General features: G+C 50.4%; 1 protein-coding gene across 1 annotated transcript in view; it reads left to right on the forward strand.

Moving 5' to 3' along the window:
- The first annotated feature begins 281 nt into the window (after positions 1-281).
- LOC116820889 (START domain-containing protein 10-like) overlaps positions 282-20,972 on the forward strand; it is a 49,522-nt gene continuing 28,831 nt past the window's right edge. Inside the window, exon 1 of the mRNA XM_032773645.2 lies at positions 282-649. Coding sequence (XP_032629536.1) covers positions 485-649 — 165 coding nt within the window. The 5' untranslated portion in view covers positions 282-484. The remainder of the gene's footprint in view (positions 650-20,972) is intronic.

Genomic DNA, 20,972 nt, shown 5'->3' on the forward strand with positions numbered 1-20,972 from the left:
ATCTGAGACACCTGTGTGATGTTACCTGCAGAATAATAGAGGAGCAGAGAGCCTGCTGGCCAGGAAATGGGATATGAGTCGGCAAAGCTTATCTGATATATGAGCTCCCAGCAGCTGCATTAACAACTGCAGAGAAGGAGCCTTCCTGGTAATTCCTCTGCATAGTACAGTTTATGAAACGGAGAGAGTAGGAGACTGCTGGAGGACACAGCGCACAGCTCCTGGCAAGAGGGGGTTTGGGGAGAGCAGAGGGATGGACTCCAGGCTCTGGGGCTGAGGACGGCAGGGTGAGTAGGGCAGGGACGCAGCACAGCAGAGAAGCCAGCTCAAGGCAAAGCTGAGCAGAGCCAGGACAGCAGCTGGAAGTTTCTGAGCAGGCCAAGCAAAGACCCATCCTGTGCCTGGTGCTGCAAAGCCACTTTACAGGCACCGGTGGTTCGTGCACATTGGCCACAGCACTCTGGGCCTCGCAAAGCTCATCTCCATGTCAAGAGGAGGGGAGATGGTTTATATCCCGGATGACTCTGACTTCAGCTCATTCAGGGACCAGTGTGAGAGCCTGGAGGGCTGGCATAGCCAGTACAACAAGGGTGGGGTGATGGTGTGGAGCCAGACGCCAGGAGAGAGCCGAACAGTGCAGAAAATCAAGGTAAGAGCCCAGTGCAGATGGCACAGCAAGAGCATGCTTTTTCCCCCGTGCTGGGACTCCCCACCAGCACCCACTCTCATTCCCTCCCTTCACTGGACACAGTGCTGCCAGGGCAAACCCCCACTGGGGCCAGGGGTCTCTCGTCCACTTCCAACGTCCTTGTGTGCTTGGAGGGTACATATCTGCCTTGACGTGTTTCACTAAAGCGGCTTAGTGCCAAGTTTCTATGTGTGTGTACACACATGAAAATGCACACATACATGAACATTTGCACACACATTCTGTGTTTGCAGCATAGCTAGTTCTAGACTCCCAGAAGCCTTGGTGTCACTTAGGCCAGGGCTACACTAACAAGCTAGGTCAATCCAGCTACATCACTCAGGTGTGTGAAAAATCCACCCCCTTGAGCGACGCAATTAAGCCGACCTGACCCCTAGTGCAGAAAGCAGTAGGCTGAGGGAAGACTTCTTCTGTCAACTGAGTTACCACCTCTCAGGGTGGCAGATTAACTACCCTTCCTATCTGCAGAAGTGAGTGGCTACACTGCAGAGCTACAGCACCCAGAAACCTCATTTTCTGATGAGTGCCCATTTACAGGCTACTGTGCTTTATTTGTGCCAGGCCTGGGCTTCCTGCATCAGTTATGAATGTAAAAAAATTGCTTGAGCCCCAGCATCTCTTTCATTACAAATTAAACAGTGGTGGGCATGTTGGACTGCTGTTGCCTACCGACTCACCCGGCCCCACGTTTGAACTGAAGCAAGTGCAAATAAAGGAATCTGCAAATGAGCAAGCATGGGTCGCTGTTCAGCGCAATGCCCTGTGGACTCCAGTGGTGTTACTCGGGGAGTAAAGGTTGGCAATCTGGGCACTCTTGGAGCCCACATGACCAAGGCATGAGGACTGCAGTACAAATAGACTCGGCTCATTTACACTGGCACCTCTCTGTGGTGTTGTCTTAAAGCAACACTGTCAGGTGAAAAATCCCTGCGCGAAACAAACATGTTTCTTTGCCTTCATCCCTAAGAACATTGTAGCCTATTGTCATAAACAGATAGCTAAGGGTTAATGTTTCTTTTACCTGTAAAGGATTAACAAAGGGAACCAAACACCTGACCAGAGGACCAATCAGAAAACCGGATTTTTCAAAGTCAGGGAGGGAAGTTTTGGACTCTGGGTCTTTTGTCTGTCTCTCAGCTATGAGAAGCTTCTTTCTTCTTCTAATCTTCTGTGTCCAACTTGTAAGTACAGGTAGAAAAACAATATAGGCTTTTATGTTGTTTTGGGKGTATTTACATGTGTGTAACTTGCTGGAATGTTTCAAATTGGATATCTTTTTGAATCAGACTGTTTATTCATATTTTCTTATAAGCAATAGCCCTGTATTGTCATCTTGATGCAGAGTTTATATTCTTATGTCTTTTTCTTTCTTTTTTTTTATATAAAGTTTTCTTTGTAAGACTTGTTTGAGTTTTTCTCTCTGGGTAGGTTAAGGAACAAGGGGAGGGAATTCTCTTTGTGTTAGATCTACGGAGGGTAAGCTCTGCAGCACCAGGGAGTTGGTGGGAGGGGGAAGAGATAGGATCATCTCTGTTTCCTTGTATTTGGGGTTTGTCTCTTTGTGGAATAAAGGAGACATGCTTCTTGGTATTGTGATGTAAAGAGATTGCATCAATACTCTCAGGTTAGCCCAGAGAGGAAAGTCTGGGTGGGAGAGGGAGGAGGAAGGGAAGTGGTTTATTTCCCTTTGTTGGAGACTCAAAGCATCTGAGTCTTGGGGGTTCCCCAGGGAAGGTTTTGGGGGGCTCAAGTGTACCAGGCACTGATTCCTGGTTGGTGGCAGCGAGATAAGAGCCAGGCTGGTAATTAAGCTTGGAGGTTCATGCTATGCACCCAGATTTTGGACGCTAAGGTCCAGATTTGGGAAAGAGGCTTATGATCATTGTAGCTTATTCACATGGTAAGGTTATATAAACACCCACCTGGGTGCCTGCTGTTTGTTTGCTTCTTAGTTTTGCCTTTGTCTTCTCTGGGTCGATGCTGCACAGTGAGAGTCAGTTTCCCTCTTAAAGCAGCAAAGAGTCATGTGGCACCTTATAGACTAACAGACGTATTGGAGCATGAGCTTTCGTGGGTGAATACCCACTTCGTCAGATGCTTTTACAGATCCAGACTAACATGGCTACCCCTCTGATACTAGTTTCCCTCTTGTTCATCGTCAGTTTCCCTCCAGGGTTCTGAAGGCTGTGATGTTGGGGTCACACATGCAGGGAATGGCTTTGGAACAAAAACAGTTATTTCCTTTAGAATCAAACATAACACGCCCCTGTCCTGAGAATGAGCCATATGTGTTCTGAGCCAAGCTGGAGCTGGCTGTGTCCTGTTCATTGTTTAAACTCACACTTTGGGGTATCCTGGGACATGTCCAGGAGAAGCCTTGCTAAGAATAGTGAAGGTTTGGAACACTCTGCTGGGAAGCAGGGAGAGCTGCTGTTGCTGAACGATGTGGATTAGCCAAGTGCAAATGCCTGCGATTCTCTTGTTACAGTTACAGTGGCCCAGACTCTGAATCCTGAAGGTACTCAGGTGCCTACACCCCCGACTTAGGCACCTAAATCTCAGATTTAGGTACCTAAGTTCCACTTTTGTCTCCACTGCACAACATTTGCACCAAACCCTTTAGGCCCCTAAACTCACTCGGTGTCTAAGTTTCTGCCTCTGCGCATGAGCCCTGCTACCACTCTGTAGGTTTCGGGCCATTTAGCTCCCCGCAAGCTCTGAGTGATTCACAAACCAGAGAAAGACAAGCAGTGGTGCTAGAACAATTTTTACAGTGGGGATTCTGAAAGCCAGTGGTCCCCAACCTTTTTACCTCGCACCCTCCCCTTATCCTGTCTGTGCCCCCTCTCCCAAGAGCTGGCTCTGGGAGTGGGGGACACGGACAGGGGTAAGGGGGCTGAGCCTGGGACCACAGCTGGGGGGGGAGCAGAGCCCCAGGTGTGGGCCTTACACAGCCAGGACCCTGGGTGTGAGGCCAGGAAAAGTGCCCTGAGTGAGGGGCCAGCAGCAGCCAGGACCCCGGGTACGGGGCCGGCAGACGAGACCCGAGTGCGGGTCCGGGACTGAGCTGCCACTTCAGCTTTTGGCAGGAAAAGTTCCTCTTTCCAAAATCACCAGACAACTTGTATGTTAGAGGGAGCTGGTTTATAGCTGTAAGACACTTCCACTTTCCATATACATTGAGAAGAAAGCTCTTAAAGCACAACAAATAGTGAAAGGACAGTGGAGGCCACTCATCTAGACCGTGTATATGTCATCTTGTAGGTTCCACTATCTCCGAATTTAACAGGAAACCTCTATGCACTAGTGCCCACCTCTCCCCCCAACACCTCCCCCTCCCAGTTTCCAACCACCACATTGCACAGGGCAGTTCTTGGCATATTCTTTGTGCCACCCACTCAGTCAGCCTAAATGACCCAGCTTGCAGTATAGGGGGGTAGGAGAAAGTTTGGCAGTAGGGAGATCACTGACCAGGTTTGTTAAGATTTGCCTTGCAAAGAAGCTACTATCCTCATGCTTCCCACAAGGATTTCCAGTACTCCATGGCAAGCATATTTTGCTAACTCTGAGGGCAAACAAAATATGCAAGAGGCTGAACTGTGAGTGACACATAACTTTCACAGGTTCCTTGACAGTATAGTGGTAGGGAATGGAAGCACTCTGACAGCTCAGGTCTGGGAGCAGAGCCCCAGGCGCGGGTCCGGCGGCAGCCGGGACCCCACATGTAGGTCCCGTAGTGGACCCCAGGGCACAGGGCCGGGACCCCGCACAAAACTGGGAATTCCACAGCATCTCCCACACCCGTTGTTCCCACGCCTATAGAGACAAGGCTTCATCTGCCTGTCTTGTGTCAGTAGGTGTGCTTATTCATAGTTGGAGTGTGCCCCACTCAGAATCTGGCTAGAAGAGGAAGTAGTGGTGCTGAGCTGTGGCATATTCTGCTAGGGTTTCCTTGGTCTTTCCATGAAAGCTGTTCCACTGTGGCTAATAAATAAATCTCTTCCATTGGAGCTGCATTGGTCCCAGGATATTAGAGATACTAGGTGCAGGAGGGAATAGCTTTTATTGGACCAATGTCTGTTGGGGAGAGAGACAAGCTTTCAAGCTTAAACAGAACTCTTCAGGGCTGGGAAAGGTACTCAGAGTCTCATAGCTAAATACAAGGCGGAACAGATTGTTTAGCATAAGTAGTTTACTCATATTGTTAGGGACCTTTCAAGGAGAAGTGGCCCATTCACACCTCTGCAGTCATAGGACAAAAAGGGGGTTAGTGGGTTACAGCTTGTTGTAATAAGCCATAAATCCAGTGTCTCTGCAAGGCCATGATTTGTAAGCTATGTCTACATTGGCAACTGAATGACAAAACTTTTGTCTTTCAGTGGTGTTAACCCCCCACCCCTCCCGCCGCCCTGAAAGACAAAAGTTTTGCTGATGACAAGTGCCAATGTGAACAGTGCTTTGTCATCAGAAGCGCTCTCCTGCCAACAATGCAAACGCCGCTCATTGGGGGTGGAAGTTTTATATCAGTGGCTACACTGCATGACTTTTAGCGGCATGGCTGTAGCAACACAGCTGTGTTGCTAAAAGCTGTGTGGTGTAGACATAGCCCTAGTCCAGGGGTTGGCAACTTTTCAGAAGTGCTGTGCCAAGTCTTCATGTATTCACTCTAATTTAAGGTTTCACATGCCAGTAATAACGTTTTTAGAGGGTCTAGTATCAGAGGGGTAGCCGTGTTAGTCTGGATCTCTAAAAGCAGCAGAGAATCCTGTGGCACCTTATAGACTAACAGACGTTTTGGAACATGAGCTTTCATGGGTGAATACCCACTTCGTCAGGTGCATCTGACGAAGTGGGTATTCACCCACGAAAGGTTATGCTCCAAAACGTCTGTTAGTCTATAAGGTGCCACAGGATTCTCTGCTGCTTTTAGAGGGTCTCTTTTTATAAGTCTATAATATATAACTAAACTATTGTTGTATGTAAAGGAAATATGGTTTTTAAAATGTTTAAGAAGCTTCATTTAAAATTAAATTAAAATGCAGAGCCCCCCAGACAGGTGATCAGGACCCAGGCAGTGTGCGTGCCACTGAAAATCAGCTCACGTGTCGCCTTCGGCACGCATGCCATAGGTTGCCTACCCCTGCCCTAGTGTCTAGCAAAGTCATTAATTTAAGATCCCAGGCTTGTCATTTGAAGGCCTTGTGCAGGTTTCCTTTGAGGACAAGGAGGGACAAGTCAGATGTAGAGTGGTCGCTTTGTGAAGAGGGTTCACCTATAGGTAATAGAGTGTTTTTGTCTTATCATTTTTTTGTGTAAGTTAATTTGAGAGCATAGTAACGGTTTGGTTTCACCACAGGTCACTTGCAGGTTTAAATTAGTGTAAATGGTGGATCCTCTGTAACTTGAAATCTTTAAGCCATAATTTGAGGACTTCAGTAACTCAGCCTGGGGTTAGGGGTCTATTACAGGAGTGGGTTGGTGAGGTTCTGTGGCCTGCGATGTGCAGAAGATCAGACTAGATAATCATGATGGTTCCTTCTGACCTTAAAGTCTGAATCTCTTTGAATTTCCTCTCATGAGGTAGGTTTTGCATTCCTCTGATCACCTAGTAGCCCTTCTCTGCTCATGTTCCAGTTTGAATTCATCTTTCTGAAACATGGGAGACCAGAACTGCACACAGTATTCCAGATGAAGTCTCACCAATACCTTGTATAATGGTACTAACACTTCCCTGTCTCTACTGAAAATACCTCGATGATGCATCCCAGGATTGCATTAGCCTTTTTCATGGCTGCATCACATGGGTGACTCATACACGTCCTGTGATCAGCCAATACATTCTGGTCTTTCTCTGTCACTTTCAACTGATACATCCCCAGCTTATAGCAAAAATTCTTGTTGTTAGTCCCTAAGTGCATGACCTTCTACTTTTCACTATTAAATCTCATCCCATTTCTACTTCTCCAGTTTACAAGGTTATCCAGATCTGTGTATGATATTCCGGTCCTCCTCCATATTGGTAATACTTCTCAACTTTGTGTCATCCACAGATTTTATTAGCACGCTCCCACTTTTTGTGCCAAGGTCAGTAATAAACTGTTAAATAAGATTGGTCCCAAGACCAATCGCTGAGGAACTCCACTAGTAACCTCCCTCCAGCCTGACAGTTCACCTTTCAGTATGACCCACTGTAGTCTCTCCCCCACAAGCAGTTACTTATCCACCTTGCGATTCTCGCATGAATCCCCATCTTCTCCAATTTAACTAATAATTTCCTATATGGAACTGTATCAAATGCCTTACTGAAATCCAGGTAGATTAGATCTACTGCATTTCCTTTGTCTAAAAAATCAGTTACCTTCTCAAAGAGATCTGGTTAGCCTGGCATGAGCTACCTTTTGTAAAACCATGTCGTATTTTATCCCAGTTATTGTTAACCTCTATGTCCTTAACTTCCTTCTCTTTCAAAATTTGTTCCAAGACCTTGCATACAGGTGAGCTCAAACTAACAGGCCTGTAATTTCTCAGATCACATTTTTTGCCTTTCTTAAAAGTAGGAACTATATTAGCAATTCTCCAGTCATAGGGTATGACCCCCAAGTTTACAGATTCATTAAAATTCTTTGCTATTGAGTATGGGTTGTAATTGTTTAATGATACCTTGTATGGGTTCCAGTGTGGAGTGGTAGGTGACCACGAGGGCTGTGCTGTTGGAGAGGGTTTTTTTTTTTTTTTTCTATATTGCAGCAGACTCTCTTGGCATATTTGGGTGGCCCAGTCTTAATAGATTTCTTGGTGTGTGAGGGGTGGTTACTGGATCTGTGACTGTAAGAGTGATGACTCATAGGTTTCTTGTATATAGCTGTCTGTAGGATTCCATTGCTGAAGCTGGTTCTAGTGTCCAGGAAATTAATGCTGATGCAGAAGTGTTTTAGAGAGAGTTTAATGGTGGTGGTTGCTGAAGTTGTGGTGGAAGTCTGAGGGAGTTTAGGGCATCTGTCCAGAAGATGAAAATATCGTTGATGTATCTCAGGCATATCATTGGTTTTGTGGTGTGTTTGTCCAGAAATTCTTCCTTGAGATGGCCAGGAAGAGGTTGGCATATTGGGGATTCATCCTAGTATCCAGGGCTGTTCCCATGGTTTGGACAGTTTGTTGTTGAATGTAAAATTGTTGTGGGTGAGGATGAAAGGGATGAGTTTGGCGATGTGTCTGGGGTTGTCCATTGTCTTGTAGATAAGAACACAAGAGTGGCCATACTGGGTCAGACCAAAGGTCCATCTAGTCCAGTATCCAGTCTTCCAACAGTGGCCAATGCCAAGCGCCCCAGAGGGAATGAACAGAACAGGTATCATCAAGTGATCCATCCCGTATCACTCATTCCCAGCTTCTGTCAAACAGAGGCTAGGGACACCAACCCTGCCCATCCTGGCTAATAGCCATTGATGGACCTATCCTACAGGGACTTATCTAGTTCTTTTTTGAACCCTGTTATAGTCTTGGCCTTCACAACATCTTCTGGCAAAGAGTTCCATAGGTTGACTGTGTGTTGTGTGAAGAAATACTTCCTTTTGTTTCTTTTAAACCTGCCACCTATTATTTTCATTTGGTGACCCCTAGTTCTTGCGTTATGAGAAGGAGTAAATAACACTTCCTTATTTACTTTCTCCACACCAGTCATGATTGTATGGACCTCTATAATATTCCCCCATTTCCAAGCTGAAAAGTCCCAGTCTTATTAATCTCTCTTCATACGGAAGCAGTTCCATAGCCCTAAGCACTTTTGTTGCCCTTTTCTGAACCTTTTCCAAATCCAATACATCTTTTTTGAGATGGGGAGACCTCATCTGCATGTAGTATTCAAGATGTGGGTGTATCATGGATTTATATAGAGACAATATGATATTATCTGTCTTCTTATCTATCCTTTTCTTAATGATTCCCACCATTCTGTTCACTTTTTTGACTGCCGCTGCACATTGAGTGGATGTTTTCAGAGAACTAGTCACAATGACTCCAAGATCTTTCTTGAGTGGTAAGAGCTAATTTAGACCCCATCATTTTATACATATAGTTGGGATCTGTTTCCTGTAAGCTGCCCAGCCGTGCAGCCGCCTATTTAGTGCTGCGCAGGCACTCAGGGAACCTGCCTGGGGACCTGCCGCGGCCAGGGGAGGGGTGGCCCTTCCCCGGCCCCAACCTAGCCCGGTCCTCAACTTGCCACGGCCGGGGCACCCCCTGGCCCCAATTATGCCATGGTCCGGACCTGCGGCACCCAGGGTGCCCCTACCCTGGCCCAAACCCAGCCAGGGCAGTGCGGCATGGCCTGGACCCAGCTGCAGCCAGAGCAGTGTGCTGTAGGCCTGGACCCAGCCATGGTTGCCTGACCCAAACACGGATGGCATGGCCTGGACCTATTGCGTCCAGGGCACCTGTCCTTGAACCCAGACCTGTGGGGGCTGGGGGAGGGGTGCCAATCCTGCAGCCCTAACCCCAGAGCTGCCCCAGTGGGGAGAGGCACCTCTGTCCCCTAGCCCAGCTGCTGCTGCAGGGAGAGAACTGGGGGGAGTCCCCTCTCCCCGCCATAGCCCAGAACACCGTACTGCACCTCAAACTCCTCATCCCTGCCCCCACCTCAGAGCCCGCACCTTACACCCCTGCACCTCAACCCTCTGCCCCACCTCTGAACCCCCTCCCACACTCCAAACCCCTCAGCCCCGCCCCCACCACATTAATTTTGTTATGTGCACCAATATGAAGGTGATGTGTCATACATCACCTCTATATTGGTGCACACAACAAAATTCATTCTGCACATGAGTGGGAAAAATTAAACGGAACACTGGTTGTGATTTTGTTTTTCACTATGCATTACTTTGCATTCATCTGCCATTTTGTTGCCCACTCACCCAGTTTTGTGAGATACCTTTGTAGCTCTTCACAGTCTTCTTTGGACTTAACTTTCTTGAGTAGTTTTGTGTCATCTGCAAATTTTGCCACCTCACTGTTTACCCCTTTTTTCAGATCATTTATAAATATGTTAAATAAGACTGGGCCCAGTCCCTGGGGGACACCAGTATTTCCCTCTCTCCATTCTGAAAACTGACCATTTATTCCTATCCTTTGTTTTCTGTCTTTTAACCAGTTACTGATCCATGAGAGGACCTTCCCTCTTATCCCATGACTGCTTACTTTGCTTAAGAGCCTTTGATGAGGGACCTTGTGAAAGGCTTTCTGATAATCTAAGTTCACTATACCCACTGGCTCACCCTTGTCTACATGCTCGTTGACCCTCTCAAAGAATTCTAGTAGATTGGTGATGCATGATTTCCCTTTACAAAAATCATGTTGACTCTTCCCCAACAATTTATGTTCATCTATGTGTCTAATAATTCTTTTCTAGTTTGCCCGGTTCTGAAGTTAGGCTTAGCAGCCTATAATTGCCGGGGTCACCTCTGGAGCCTTTTTTAAAAAATGGTGTGACATTAGCTATCTTCCAGTCATTTGGTACAGAAGCTGATTTAAATGATGTTATATACTACAGTTAGTAGTTCTTCAATTTCACATTTGAGTTTGTAAGGAGGGGCACGTGTCTCTCTCCTTCTGACAGGGTGGGAGGCCGTGCTTCCTCGCTGTTTCTCAAGCAGTTCCCTGGGCTCCTTCCTACCCTCCCCAGTTTGGGGCACCTGAGTTCCAGGGTCATCTTGGGTCTCTCTGGGGTAAACAGACAATGGCAGCCCCAGCAGTTTGTCAGCTTTGCTGGTCTCCAGCAATTCTGGTAACTCCTCTGGTCAGGCAGCCATTTCCTTCAGCTCCAGGCCCCATCAGAAGGAAGAAACGTCCTGCTCCTCTGGCAGCCCTCTCCGGACTGAGCTATGAGGCTGGCCTTTTATAGTCCAGCTTCCTGTCCCGCCCCTCTGCTTCCAGCAGGATGGCTGCAGGTGGGCTGATCTCTCCACCCCCAGAGCACCCACAGAGTCAGCACCTATGCTCTCAAGTGAACTCACACAGAAAGATGATAAAAGACAAAACACCCAGTCACACTTTTTACAGATCAGTCACTCAATATCTGATCTCTCTGTCCCTGTCCTCAAAGGAAACCTGCAGAAGACCTTCAAAAAACATGCTTGGAAGCTTAAATTCATCAAATAGGCTAAACAGGAAAAATCATGGATTTAACAAAGGGTATGTCTACACTACAAAATTAGGTTGATTTTATAGAAGTTGGTTTTTAGAAATTGATTTTATCCAGTTGATTGTGTAAGTCCACACTAAGCACATTAAGTCGGCAGAGTGCATCCTCACTACCGTTGCTAGCATTGACTTACGGAGCAGTGCACTGTGAGTAGTGTGAAAAAGTTCCTCCTCTACCTTGGTGGGTCCTGTGCTTCTTGGCAGATTTGCTCACCTCAGTGATCTTCCCCACAGTCTGAGTCAGCTCCTCCTGTGTCTGATCAGGAGTTGGGAGGTTTCAGGGGGGCCTGGGCCCACCCTCTACTCCGGATTCCAGCCCAGGGCCCTGTGGATCGCAGCTGTCTATAGTGCCTCCTGTAACAGCTGCATGACAGCTACAACTCCCTGGGCTACTTCCCCATGGCCTCCTCCAAACACCTTCTTTATCCTCACCACAGGACCTTCCTCCTGGTGTCTGATAACGCTTGTCCTCCTCAATCCTCCAGCAGTACACTCTCTCACTCTCAGCTCCTTGCCTTCTTGCTCCCAGCTCCTCACACACGCTCCTTCTCCTCTGGCTCCTCCCTGCCTGACTGGAGTGAGCTCCTTTTTAAACCCAGGTGCCCTGATTAGCCTGCCTTGATTGGCTGCAGGTGTTCTAATTAAAGTAGCTATCTCTACTGCCTTCTAGAAAGATCTTAATTGGCTCCAGGTGCCTTGATTAACCTGGAGCAACTGCCATTTGGTTACCAGGGTACTAGGGATTTGTTTAGCCTGGGGCTAACATACCTGTTTCTCTGTACTTTACTGTAGCCATCTGGCCTTGCCCCATCACAGTAGCTATCCCACAGTTCCTGCAGTCTCCGCTGCCCATTGGAATTCTGGGTTAAGCTCCCAATGCCTGATGGGGCAAAAATGTTGTGGGTGGTTTGGGGTATGTCGTCAGTCACTCCTCCCTCCATGAAAGCAATGGCAGACAATCATTTCGCACCTTTTTTCCCGGGTTACCCGTGCAGACGCCATACCACAGCAAGCATGGAGCCCACTGAGCTCACCGTCACTGCTGCTGTTGTGGGCAAGTCTACTGTGGGGGCTGCTGTGATCCAAGTAGCCAATGCAATCACTGATGTACTGTTATCAAGGGTAGTGACTCTGGGAAATGTGTGGGCCTTTTTAGATTTTAGGTGCATCATATTCCAATCCTTTGTTGCTCGTGAAGAAGTCTTGCAGCCATACATTCCAGTCTAGTCGGCACTGTAACACCCCATAGCACTTCTGTGGTTGACACATGTAACAGCTCCAAGGCTCTTGCTCTTTTGCCTTGGCCGAGGTACCTTGACCTGCCCAGATCTCCAAGCATTCGACACAGAAGCACCTACAGCAGCTGGCATTGCTACACAGAAGCAGCCCCTTGGCTTTGCAGCAGACAGTGCAGTAGGACTGCTAACCATCCTCATCAGACATGTAGCTTGGCCGGGGGTTTTGGGAATGTCTTCCCTGCCCAGCTCCTAGCAACGTCCAGGGCATGGTGTTCGGCTCCACTGCTTCTGCAGCAACTCTGCTCTCCTGCTCCCCGGCAATGAATTCAGGAGATCCGTTCTGGTCCTCCTAGGTGCTGCTGGCAGCAGACTGTGCAGTAGGACTGCTAACCATCCTCGTCCAATGCTTCTGCTGCAACTCTGCTCTCCTGCTCAGGGGATCCATTCATGAATCCTGGACAGTAGTAGGAGCAGTTCAACTATAGGTTGAGGAAGTTAAGAATGGTGGTAAAATGTGCCTTTGGACATTTAAAAGCTGTCTGGCGCTGTTGGTCAGATCTCAGCACAACCAACATTCCCATTGTTATTGCTGTTTGCTGTGTGCTCCATAATATCTGTGAGAGTAAGGGGGAGACATTTATGGCAGGGTGGGAGGTTGAAGCAAATCACCTGGCATTTGGTTTTGAGCAGCCAGACACCTGGGTGATTAGAAAAGCACAGCAAGGCGCGCTGTGCATCAGAGAGGCTTTGAAAACCAGTTTCATGACTGGCCAGGCTTCGGTGTGACAGTTATGTGTGTTTCTCCTTGATGCAAACTCACCCCCTTTGTTGATTTTAATTCCCTGTAAGCCAACCATCCTCCCCTCTTCGAAATAAAGTAACTATTGTTTCAAAACCATGCATTCTTTCTTTATTAATTAAAAAAAAAGAGAAAGAGATAGTGGACAAGGTAGCCCAGGCGGGGTGGGGGAGGAGAGAAGGACAAGGCCACATTGCTTATTGTAGCCACACTAAAAATCAAACTGTTTGAATGACAATCTTCTGTTGCTTGGGCCATCCTCTGGAGTGGAGTGGCTAGGTGCCCGGAGTCTCTCCCCCGACCGTTTTGGGCGTCTGGGTGAAGAGGCTATGGAACATTGGGAGGAGGATATGCAGTTATACAGTGGATGCAGTGGGGGTCTGTACTATTGTTGGCTTTCCTGCAGCTCCAACAGATGCTTCATCATGTCTGTTTGCTTCCCCAACAAATGCTTCATTATGTCCATTTGCTTCCCCATTAGCCTCAGCATCACGTCCTGCCTCCGCTCTTCTCGCTCACTTAATTCTTTCCTGGCTTCTGCCACTGAATACCTCCGTGCATTAAGCTGTGCCCTATCAGTGCAGGAGGACTGCATGAGCTCGGAAAACATGTCATCACGAGTGCATTTTTTTTGCCTTTTAATCTGCGATAACTTCAGGGACAGAGAGGATAGGGGGAGCGTAAAAACTTTCTACACTTCTGGGGGCACAGCATGGTCATCTCTGCTTCTGAGTTTGCCACACTGACCAAACAGGAAATGAAATTCAAAAGTTCCCGAGGCTTTTCCTGTGTAGCTGGCTAGTGCATCGGAGCTCAAAGTGCTGTCCAGAGCAGTCACAATGGAGCACTCTGGGATAGGTCTCAGAGGTCAATAACATCGCTTTGCATCCCCACTACCCCAAACTCGACCTAGCAAAGTCAATTTTAGCACTACTTCCCTCGCCGTGGAGGAGTACAGAAGTCGATTTTAAGAGCCCTTTAGGTCGACAGAACGGGGTTGGTTGTGTGGAAGCATTCATTTTTAAATCAACCTAATGTGGCTAAATTTGACCTAACCTCGTAGTGTAGACCAGGCCAAAGACACTGGATTTATGGGTTATTACACCAATCTGTAACCCACTAATCCCCTTTTTGTCCTTTGACTGCAGAGGTGTGAATGGGCCACTTCACCTTGAATGGTCCTTTACAATATGAGTAAACTCCTTATGCTAAACAATCTGTTCCACCTTATATGTTGCTGTGTCCCTGGCAGTACCTTTCCCAGGCTTGAAGAAGAGCTATGTAGCTGGAAAGCTTGTTTCTTCCACCAGCAAAAGTTGGTCCAGTAAAATATGTTACGTCATCCACTTTGTCTCTATAATAATTGAAGTCGGGGCAAAGGCCCCTGGCTCTTCAACCTCCCACATGGAGGTTATTCTCACAGTCATACCACAAGCACTAGAAGCTTAGTTCATTAAATGAAAGCTGAGATTTCCATGATATCACATCACTTCTAGAGCTGAACCTTTAAGCTAAACACCAAATATCATGAGGGGTGGTTACAGCATGTTCCGAAGTACAGAGGGACCGCCAGTTGGTGGAGTCCATCCCAGCCTTCTCAGTTCCCAGTCTGCACAGACAAGGTGGAGAGAGGAGGTGACTTGGCCAAGCACACAGCAGGTCAGTAGCAGAGCCAGGAATAAAGCCAGGGCTCCTAAGTCCCAGCCCAGTGCACAAGTCACCAGACTAGACTGTCTCGTGCTCTGAAATGAGTGAAACCTGCAGGTTAGTTCCCTTGCTGCACAAACAGCCCCTCACCTCCATGCTCACACTATTCCCCCAAACACACACCCCACACCCTTCCCTAACCCTGGACACTGTGTTAGATTCCTGAGGGCAGGAAGTACAGTAGCTTTTACCCTGAGTCCCTAGCCCTCTCCCCTTGGGGCTGGCCCACGAGTTCAGTGTATGAACACATGAGACCGTCTGCCCCTCCACCAGCGCCAGCCCCACACCCACCCTGGCCTGGGAGTGCCAGCGAGGGGCTGTATGTCCCTGTGCCCATCCTACATGGAGACGTGTCCAGGGATGCAGTCAGGGAAGGGTGGAGCAGTGGGACTCCAGAGCCCTGGGTTCTAACCACGGATCCAGCTTGCTAACCAGCACATATCCTTGGCGTGTGCCCCCCTTGTATCCGAGGTCCCTCAGGGTGAGGACATTCGTCCAGGTTAGCGCACACCATTTTGAACACTTCTCCTTTACACACTCTGTTGCTCTTCCCATGTCCCTGCTTGGGCAGCCCACTCCCCTGTCATGGACCCACAGGGTCGGTGCTATGGCCCTGGCTTTGGAGAAACCCCTCAGTGTGCCAGTGACCCACTTAGTCCCACACAGCTCAGCATCATTTACACCTGTGTCTTAACTGCCCCAAGAGCCAACAGTCCCTTTCCACTCACTGGGTAACAATGCAGCATACTGGGGAAACTGTGGCATACATAGGCTTTATAAAACTACAAAACTCCCACTTTGTCCCATATCACCTCCACAGCAAGGCTGCTCCCCCTGCAGTAGTCATGGGTAGCTCTGGCTATTGGGACTCAGGACTTAGAGGTGGGCCAGGTGCTGGTGGCAGCAAGGGGCCAGGAGGGACTGGGGTAAGGGAACAGGAGGGGCGCTGATTAAAGTCAGTTGCATCCAGCTGGCATGATGGCTCTGCAGTGTTCTGGTTAGGATGGCACTGGAATGCTGAGCTGTGCTGCCCCTGCAGGTCTGCCAGGGCTCAGGGACACTGAGCTGGCCCTGCGTGATGAGCTGGGGGGGCTCAGTTTACGGTGAAGTCAGGCCTGTCCCAGAAAGCACAGGCTGGCCCTGGTCTGTTAGAATACACAGGCCCAGAGCTGGTGGAGGAGCCGCCTAGATCCGGGGCCCGCAATGGCTCTTAGGGCTTGGCCACAGTCAAAACTCCAAAGTCCTCCCGCGGCAGCACTTTGAAGTGTGAGTGTGGTCGCAGCGCCAGCGCTGGGAGAGAGCTCTCCTAGCACTGCAGGTACTCCACCTCCCCGTGGGGATTAGCTTGCAGCACTGGGAGCCGCGCTGCCAGCACTGGGGCACTGTTTACACTGGAGCTTTGCAGCGCTGTAACTTGCTGCGCTCAGGGGGGTGTTTTTTTCACACCCCTGTGTGAGAAAGTTGCAGCACTGTAAAGCGCCAGTGTAGCCAAGGCCTTAGTCTTGCCTGAGAAATCTGCTGAATCGAGTGCAGCTGGGTCACCCTCCAAAGCTGCCCACACACCAGAGCCATGAGAGCAAGCGCAGAGGATGTCTGCTTCACAGAGAGCGCTGCGCTGGGCCGGGCCAGGGCAGGGGGAACCCAGGCCCTGGGACTCCGCATGTATGGATTCAGCATATGCCCCAGGCATAGGCCAGTTCACAAACAGGGATGAATGTCACATCATGGCTACTGTGTTACCCCCGCCCCCCCCCCGGCACCTGGCAGCAAATCCCAGCTGCACTGACTCTAGCTGAGTAACTAGCTGATGTGGACTGTTGTGAGTGCTGGGCCTCAGGGCCTTGCGGGGTCCCCACTGAGTTGAGAAGCCTGCCCAGCAGCTTTTGAAGCCCAGTTCTGTTGAGATCCTGGGTTCCCAGGAAACCTGCAAAGCCTGATTATCACCATCATCACTGCATTAAATACTGCCCGGCAGTGCCCTGTTCCAGGGTGCTCCCAGCCCCCGCAACTGGCAGGCACTGGCTGGCTTTGCAAAGGAGTCCATGAGTTATGCATTAGTGATACTGAGCTGCTGAGATAAAAGGCCTGTCCTGCTGGAACACCAAAGCACTTTCATGGATGGTGCCCACACAGCACAGCACAGGGGAGCAGCTGCTCATCTCCACCGCCCTCCCCCAGCCCATGATCCCCAGTCAGTGCCATGGCCCCAGGCAGGCTGTGCTAGGCATGAAGGGGAGAAGGGCTCATGCTCCGAGAGGAGAGTGAGGTGCTGGGCAGGGTGCTATGCTGTGCTCCCAAATCTGAGCTGGTCCCTAGTGCAGCAGGGGGCGCTTTAGTGCAGCGCTGGCTGGGACACTGGCCACATATGGGCATACACACCACCCACGGCATGCTCGGGGGCTGCCAGCGTTCCAAGAGTCACATGGATGCTTGGAGCCCACAGCAGGCTGCCATAGTCAGATCCCCACTGGCAGAATTTCCCTCCTGTGGGACTGGCCTGAGCCCAACCACAGTGAGCCCTGGAAGTGGAACTAGTATGAAGCACAAGCACCTTAGAGTAGCCAGGAAGGCCCCCAGGGGTTAACTAGCCAGCAGGGGCAAGGTGTTCCCAGACGCATGTTTATCCCCAGAGGGAGGGTCCCTTGGACCGCTCTGCTCCAGTTGGGGCTGCACGGATTTCGCAGCCTGCCTTGTGGTCAGCAAGGGCTCGAGGGGGAGTCTGGTGACGCTCCCAGGGGCTATTCAGGGTAATAACAGAAAATGCATTGAGTTCTGTAGAAGAGCAGTTGCTCTGCATCTTCTCCAGCCAGGGCAGCAGGAGAGTGGCCCTACCATTGGTGAGGTCACCAGGACAGAGCTGGCTCCATGGCACAGCTGCCATGCCATGTCTGTGGCACAGGGACTGTTAAAGGCACCAGAACATCACCTGGGGAGACCGACACAGGAAGGTTCTGATGCCGGGCAGACGGTACAGTCAGGAGCAGCAGAAGCATCGATACCTGGCACTGTGGGCAGCACAGGTCCCATGGGTGGAGCAGGGGGGAATAGCAGTAACATACTAGTGGGTAGGAAAGGAAAGAGAATTTAAAAATTACTAATTGCCTATCAATGGTACAAACCAAATCCTTCATCTTCCATTTGTTACTCATTCCTCAACACCCCACCCCGCACCAAGTGTCACAACAGGGGGGTACCCTCCCACAGGGGCCCTGTGTATCACAGCATAGGGGTACCCACTTCACAGGGGTACCTGCCCCACAGGGCCCTGGGTATCCCCACACAGGGGTACCTGCCCTACAGAGGCCATGGATATCACCACACAGGGGTACCCCCCCACAGGACCCCTGGATATCTCCACATAGGGGTACCTGCCCCACAGGGGCCCTGGGTATTGCCACATGGGGATACTCCCCACAGGGTGCCTGGGTATCTCTGTACAGGGGTATCTGCCCCACGGGGACCTGAGTATCTCTGCATGGGGGTACCTGCCCCACAGGGGACATTCCTAACTATGCATGCTTTTACCATCTCTCCTGTCTGCTGGGCTAGCTCTCCTGCACTGCTCATGTGTGCCGTGCAGCCATCAGGCAGGGTGTCAGAGGGGCAGGAAACAATACACCAGCCATGGGCTCCCGTAGTGTCTGACCCAGTGCATTATGGGCCAGTGCTAGCTGGGGACATTCGTTGAGATTCAATATTGACTTCTTGAGGTACCTCTATATGCACTGATTGCCCAGTCTGTGGGACAGCTGCTCCCACTCCTGAGCCAGGCAGAGTGCACTGTGCCCTCCCCCACTCACTCTCCAGACCTGAACCCCCACCCCCACTCCCCGTTGTGGGGCTAGCCCTGCAGCACAGAGGGAGGAAATTGTTCCTCTGCCACTGAAATGGAGCTGTGGCCACATGGAGCTGAGCTGGAGGTGGCTTAGACCATGTACAGCTTCGCCCCTGTCCAGAACATGTACAGGCTGTGTGAACATGGGCAGGTGGACAGTCTCTGTAGGCGAATGGCCACACACTGTGTGCCCTGTGGTTGGTGTGTAACTGTGCATGGAAACATGGCGGGGGGGTGATTGATTGTGTGTGTGGGTGCATGCACAGACGTATGCTGGGGATGGGAGAATGGCCAAGTGCTTAGGCATCAGCTCGGACCTTGGAAGGCGTGGATTCAGGCCTCTGCCACAGTCTCCCTGTGTGACCTTGGGGCAGTCACTCAGCCTGCCTGGGCCTCAGTTTCCCCCCATTAAATGAGGCTGATGGTGCTGCCCGGCCTTTCCGAGGTGGCTATCAATGGGGAGCTCAGAGACTACAAAAATGGGAGCAGGTACATGGCATAGCTATTGCAACTGCTTTAGAAAACTTGCACTGAATGCTCAACCCATCGTAACTCAGCATCTTGCAGCCACGACCAGGGAGTGAGGCAGTCTGGAACTCACATTCTGTTCTGAACCTTCACTCAGATCCTCCCCAGAAGGCTGGCGATGGGGAGTGAGAAGGCAGACTCTGCAATCAGTCCGGCAGTGCATCATGGTCCATCAGTGCCACTCAGTGCATGCGCCTTGAAGGCAGAACTTGCACTGTTGTCACCAAGGGCCTGGCTTGGCTGCAGAATCACTGTGGCAAGCGGTGCACAGGAGGAGGGAGCCCAACCTGCTGCCCAGAGCTCAGGCTGGCAGTCAGAACAAGCCTGTGGAGCAAGCACGTCTGAGCTGAAGTTGCTGGGGGAGCTGTACCCACAGCTCACTGGGCTGTTTACAGAGGCACATTCGGTTCAACAGAACACAGGCGCTCTTAAAACTCCATGTCTGCAATCCAGCCCCGCTACCCAGGGCTCGTAGGGAGTCTGAGGAGCAGCGCAACTTCAGAAACATTCCACAGCACGGCCCCCGCTGAAAGTGCCCCAATTCTGGCCATGCGCTTCAGTGTGTCTGTGACTGTGGGACCCCGGTGCTCGCTGGGCTGGGAGGTTGCAATGGAGCCTGTGAGCAGCTTGGGAACAAGGGGGTGCAGGCCAAGTGGGGTTTCCCATTTATGTGGCACAGTCTGGGGGCCCCTGGATCGCCAGGGGCTGGGGAAGGACCTGTTTCTGTGAGGCAGGATGGTGTTTTGCAGAAGGGCTGGGTTGCAGAGGGGCTGAGTTGGGGACTTTGGCCTCTGTTGGAATTGCCATGGAGATCCACTGGCTGGGAGCTGGGGTGTTGCAGGTGGGCGGGGAAAGGGGAGCTGATACAAGGGGAAGCTGCAGAGACGTATGCCCCAATTTCCCAGCTGTGAAGCTCTAGCCCTGGTGAGCTAGGGATGCTTTAATGCATGGAGTTCTTTTAAGCATCTTTCTGGCTGAGCTCTGCTAAGCTCCTCTCAACACCTTCAGTTAGCTGAGTCAAGCTGCAGAGCTGGGGGCTTGGAACCTGTCCACCCCAACCACACTTTTGCTCAGATACTCTTCAGCATTGTGCAGTTGGCCAAGTGCACTATGGGGGTATCCTCACTGGCCCCTGCACAGGCAGAACAGCAGAAGCAGCACAGCTCTCTGTCCTAGGCACAGCTTCACCATGCACCCAGCAGTGCCCATCAGGGCAGGGGCCAAAGGCTGCAGGCCTAGGAGGTGGATGTGTGATGGGGACAGTCAGCAGGCTGCAAGACATCCCAGCGTCTGCCCACAGGAGGAGAGGAGAGACTATAATGTTTCACCAGTGCCGTCATGGGGCATCTGCTTTGCAAACACCGGGCCACATGGTGCCTGTGAGGGACTGCTGAAGGGAGCTGGGTGGATAGTCTGAGATTAATGGGGTGTGGGGGAGTGACAATGGCAGCCTATACAAAGGACTGTCTCTAGTTACCTGGCAGCTGCAGAGCACCTCATCAAAAATGCAGGGCCTCTAATGAGGGGTCGCAGATGTCTCCGTCAGCCCACCCGCTGCTGCAGCCACACAGCATTGAGGGGCACCCAGGCTGGGTGGTTTCATCAATAATGCACCCGCTCTCTTGAGGATTTGATATCGTGCCGCAGCTTGGGTTACCAGTTAATAGCTTTGGTTACCACTGATCTCACAGGGCCCAGCCAGGGGCTGGGGAGAGAAACCCAACCCCGCTTGCTCTGGACTGTGATTTGGATGGGACAATGCATGAGGATGGCCGGATCGGTTTTCAGATGATAGGGTTTGATTGGGAGGGGCAGAGGGAGATTGGTTGCCTGCAGCATTCATAGCCCCAAGGCCCAGGAGCAGGGACGTATCATAAACAGATAGCTAAGGGTTAATGTCTCTTTCACCTGGAAAGGGTTAACAAACAACACCTGACCAGAGGACCAATCAGGAAACAAGAT

Source organism: Chelonoidis abingdonii, chromosome 7, assembly GCF_003597395.2.
Source record: "Chelonoidis abingdonii isolate Lonesome George chromosome 7, CheloAbing_2.0, whole genome shotgun sequence".
NCBI lineage: Eukaryota > Metazoa > Chordata > Testudines > Testudinidae > Chelonoidis > Chelonoidis abingdonii.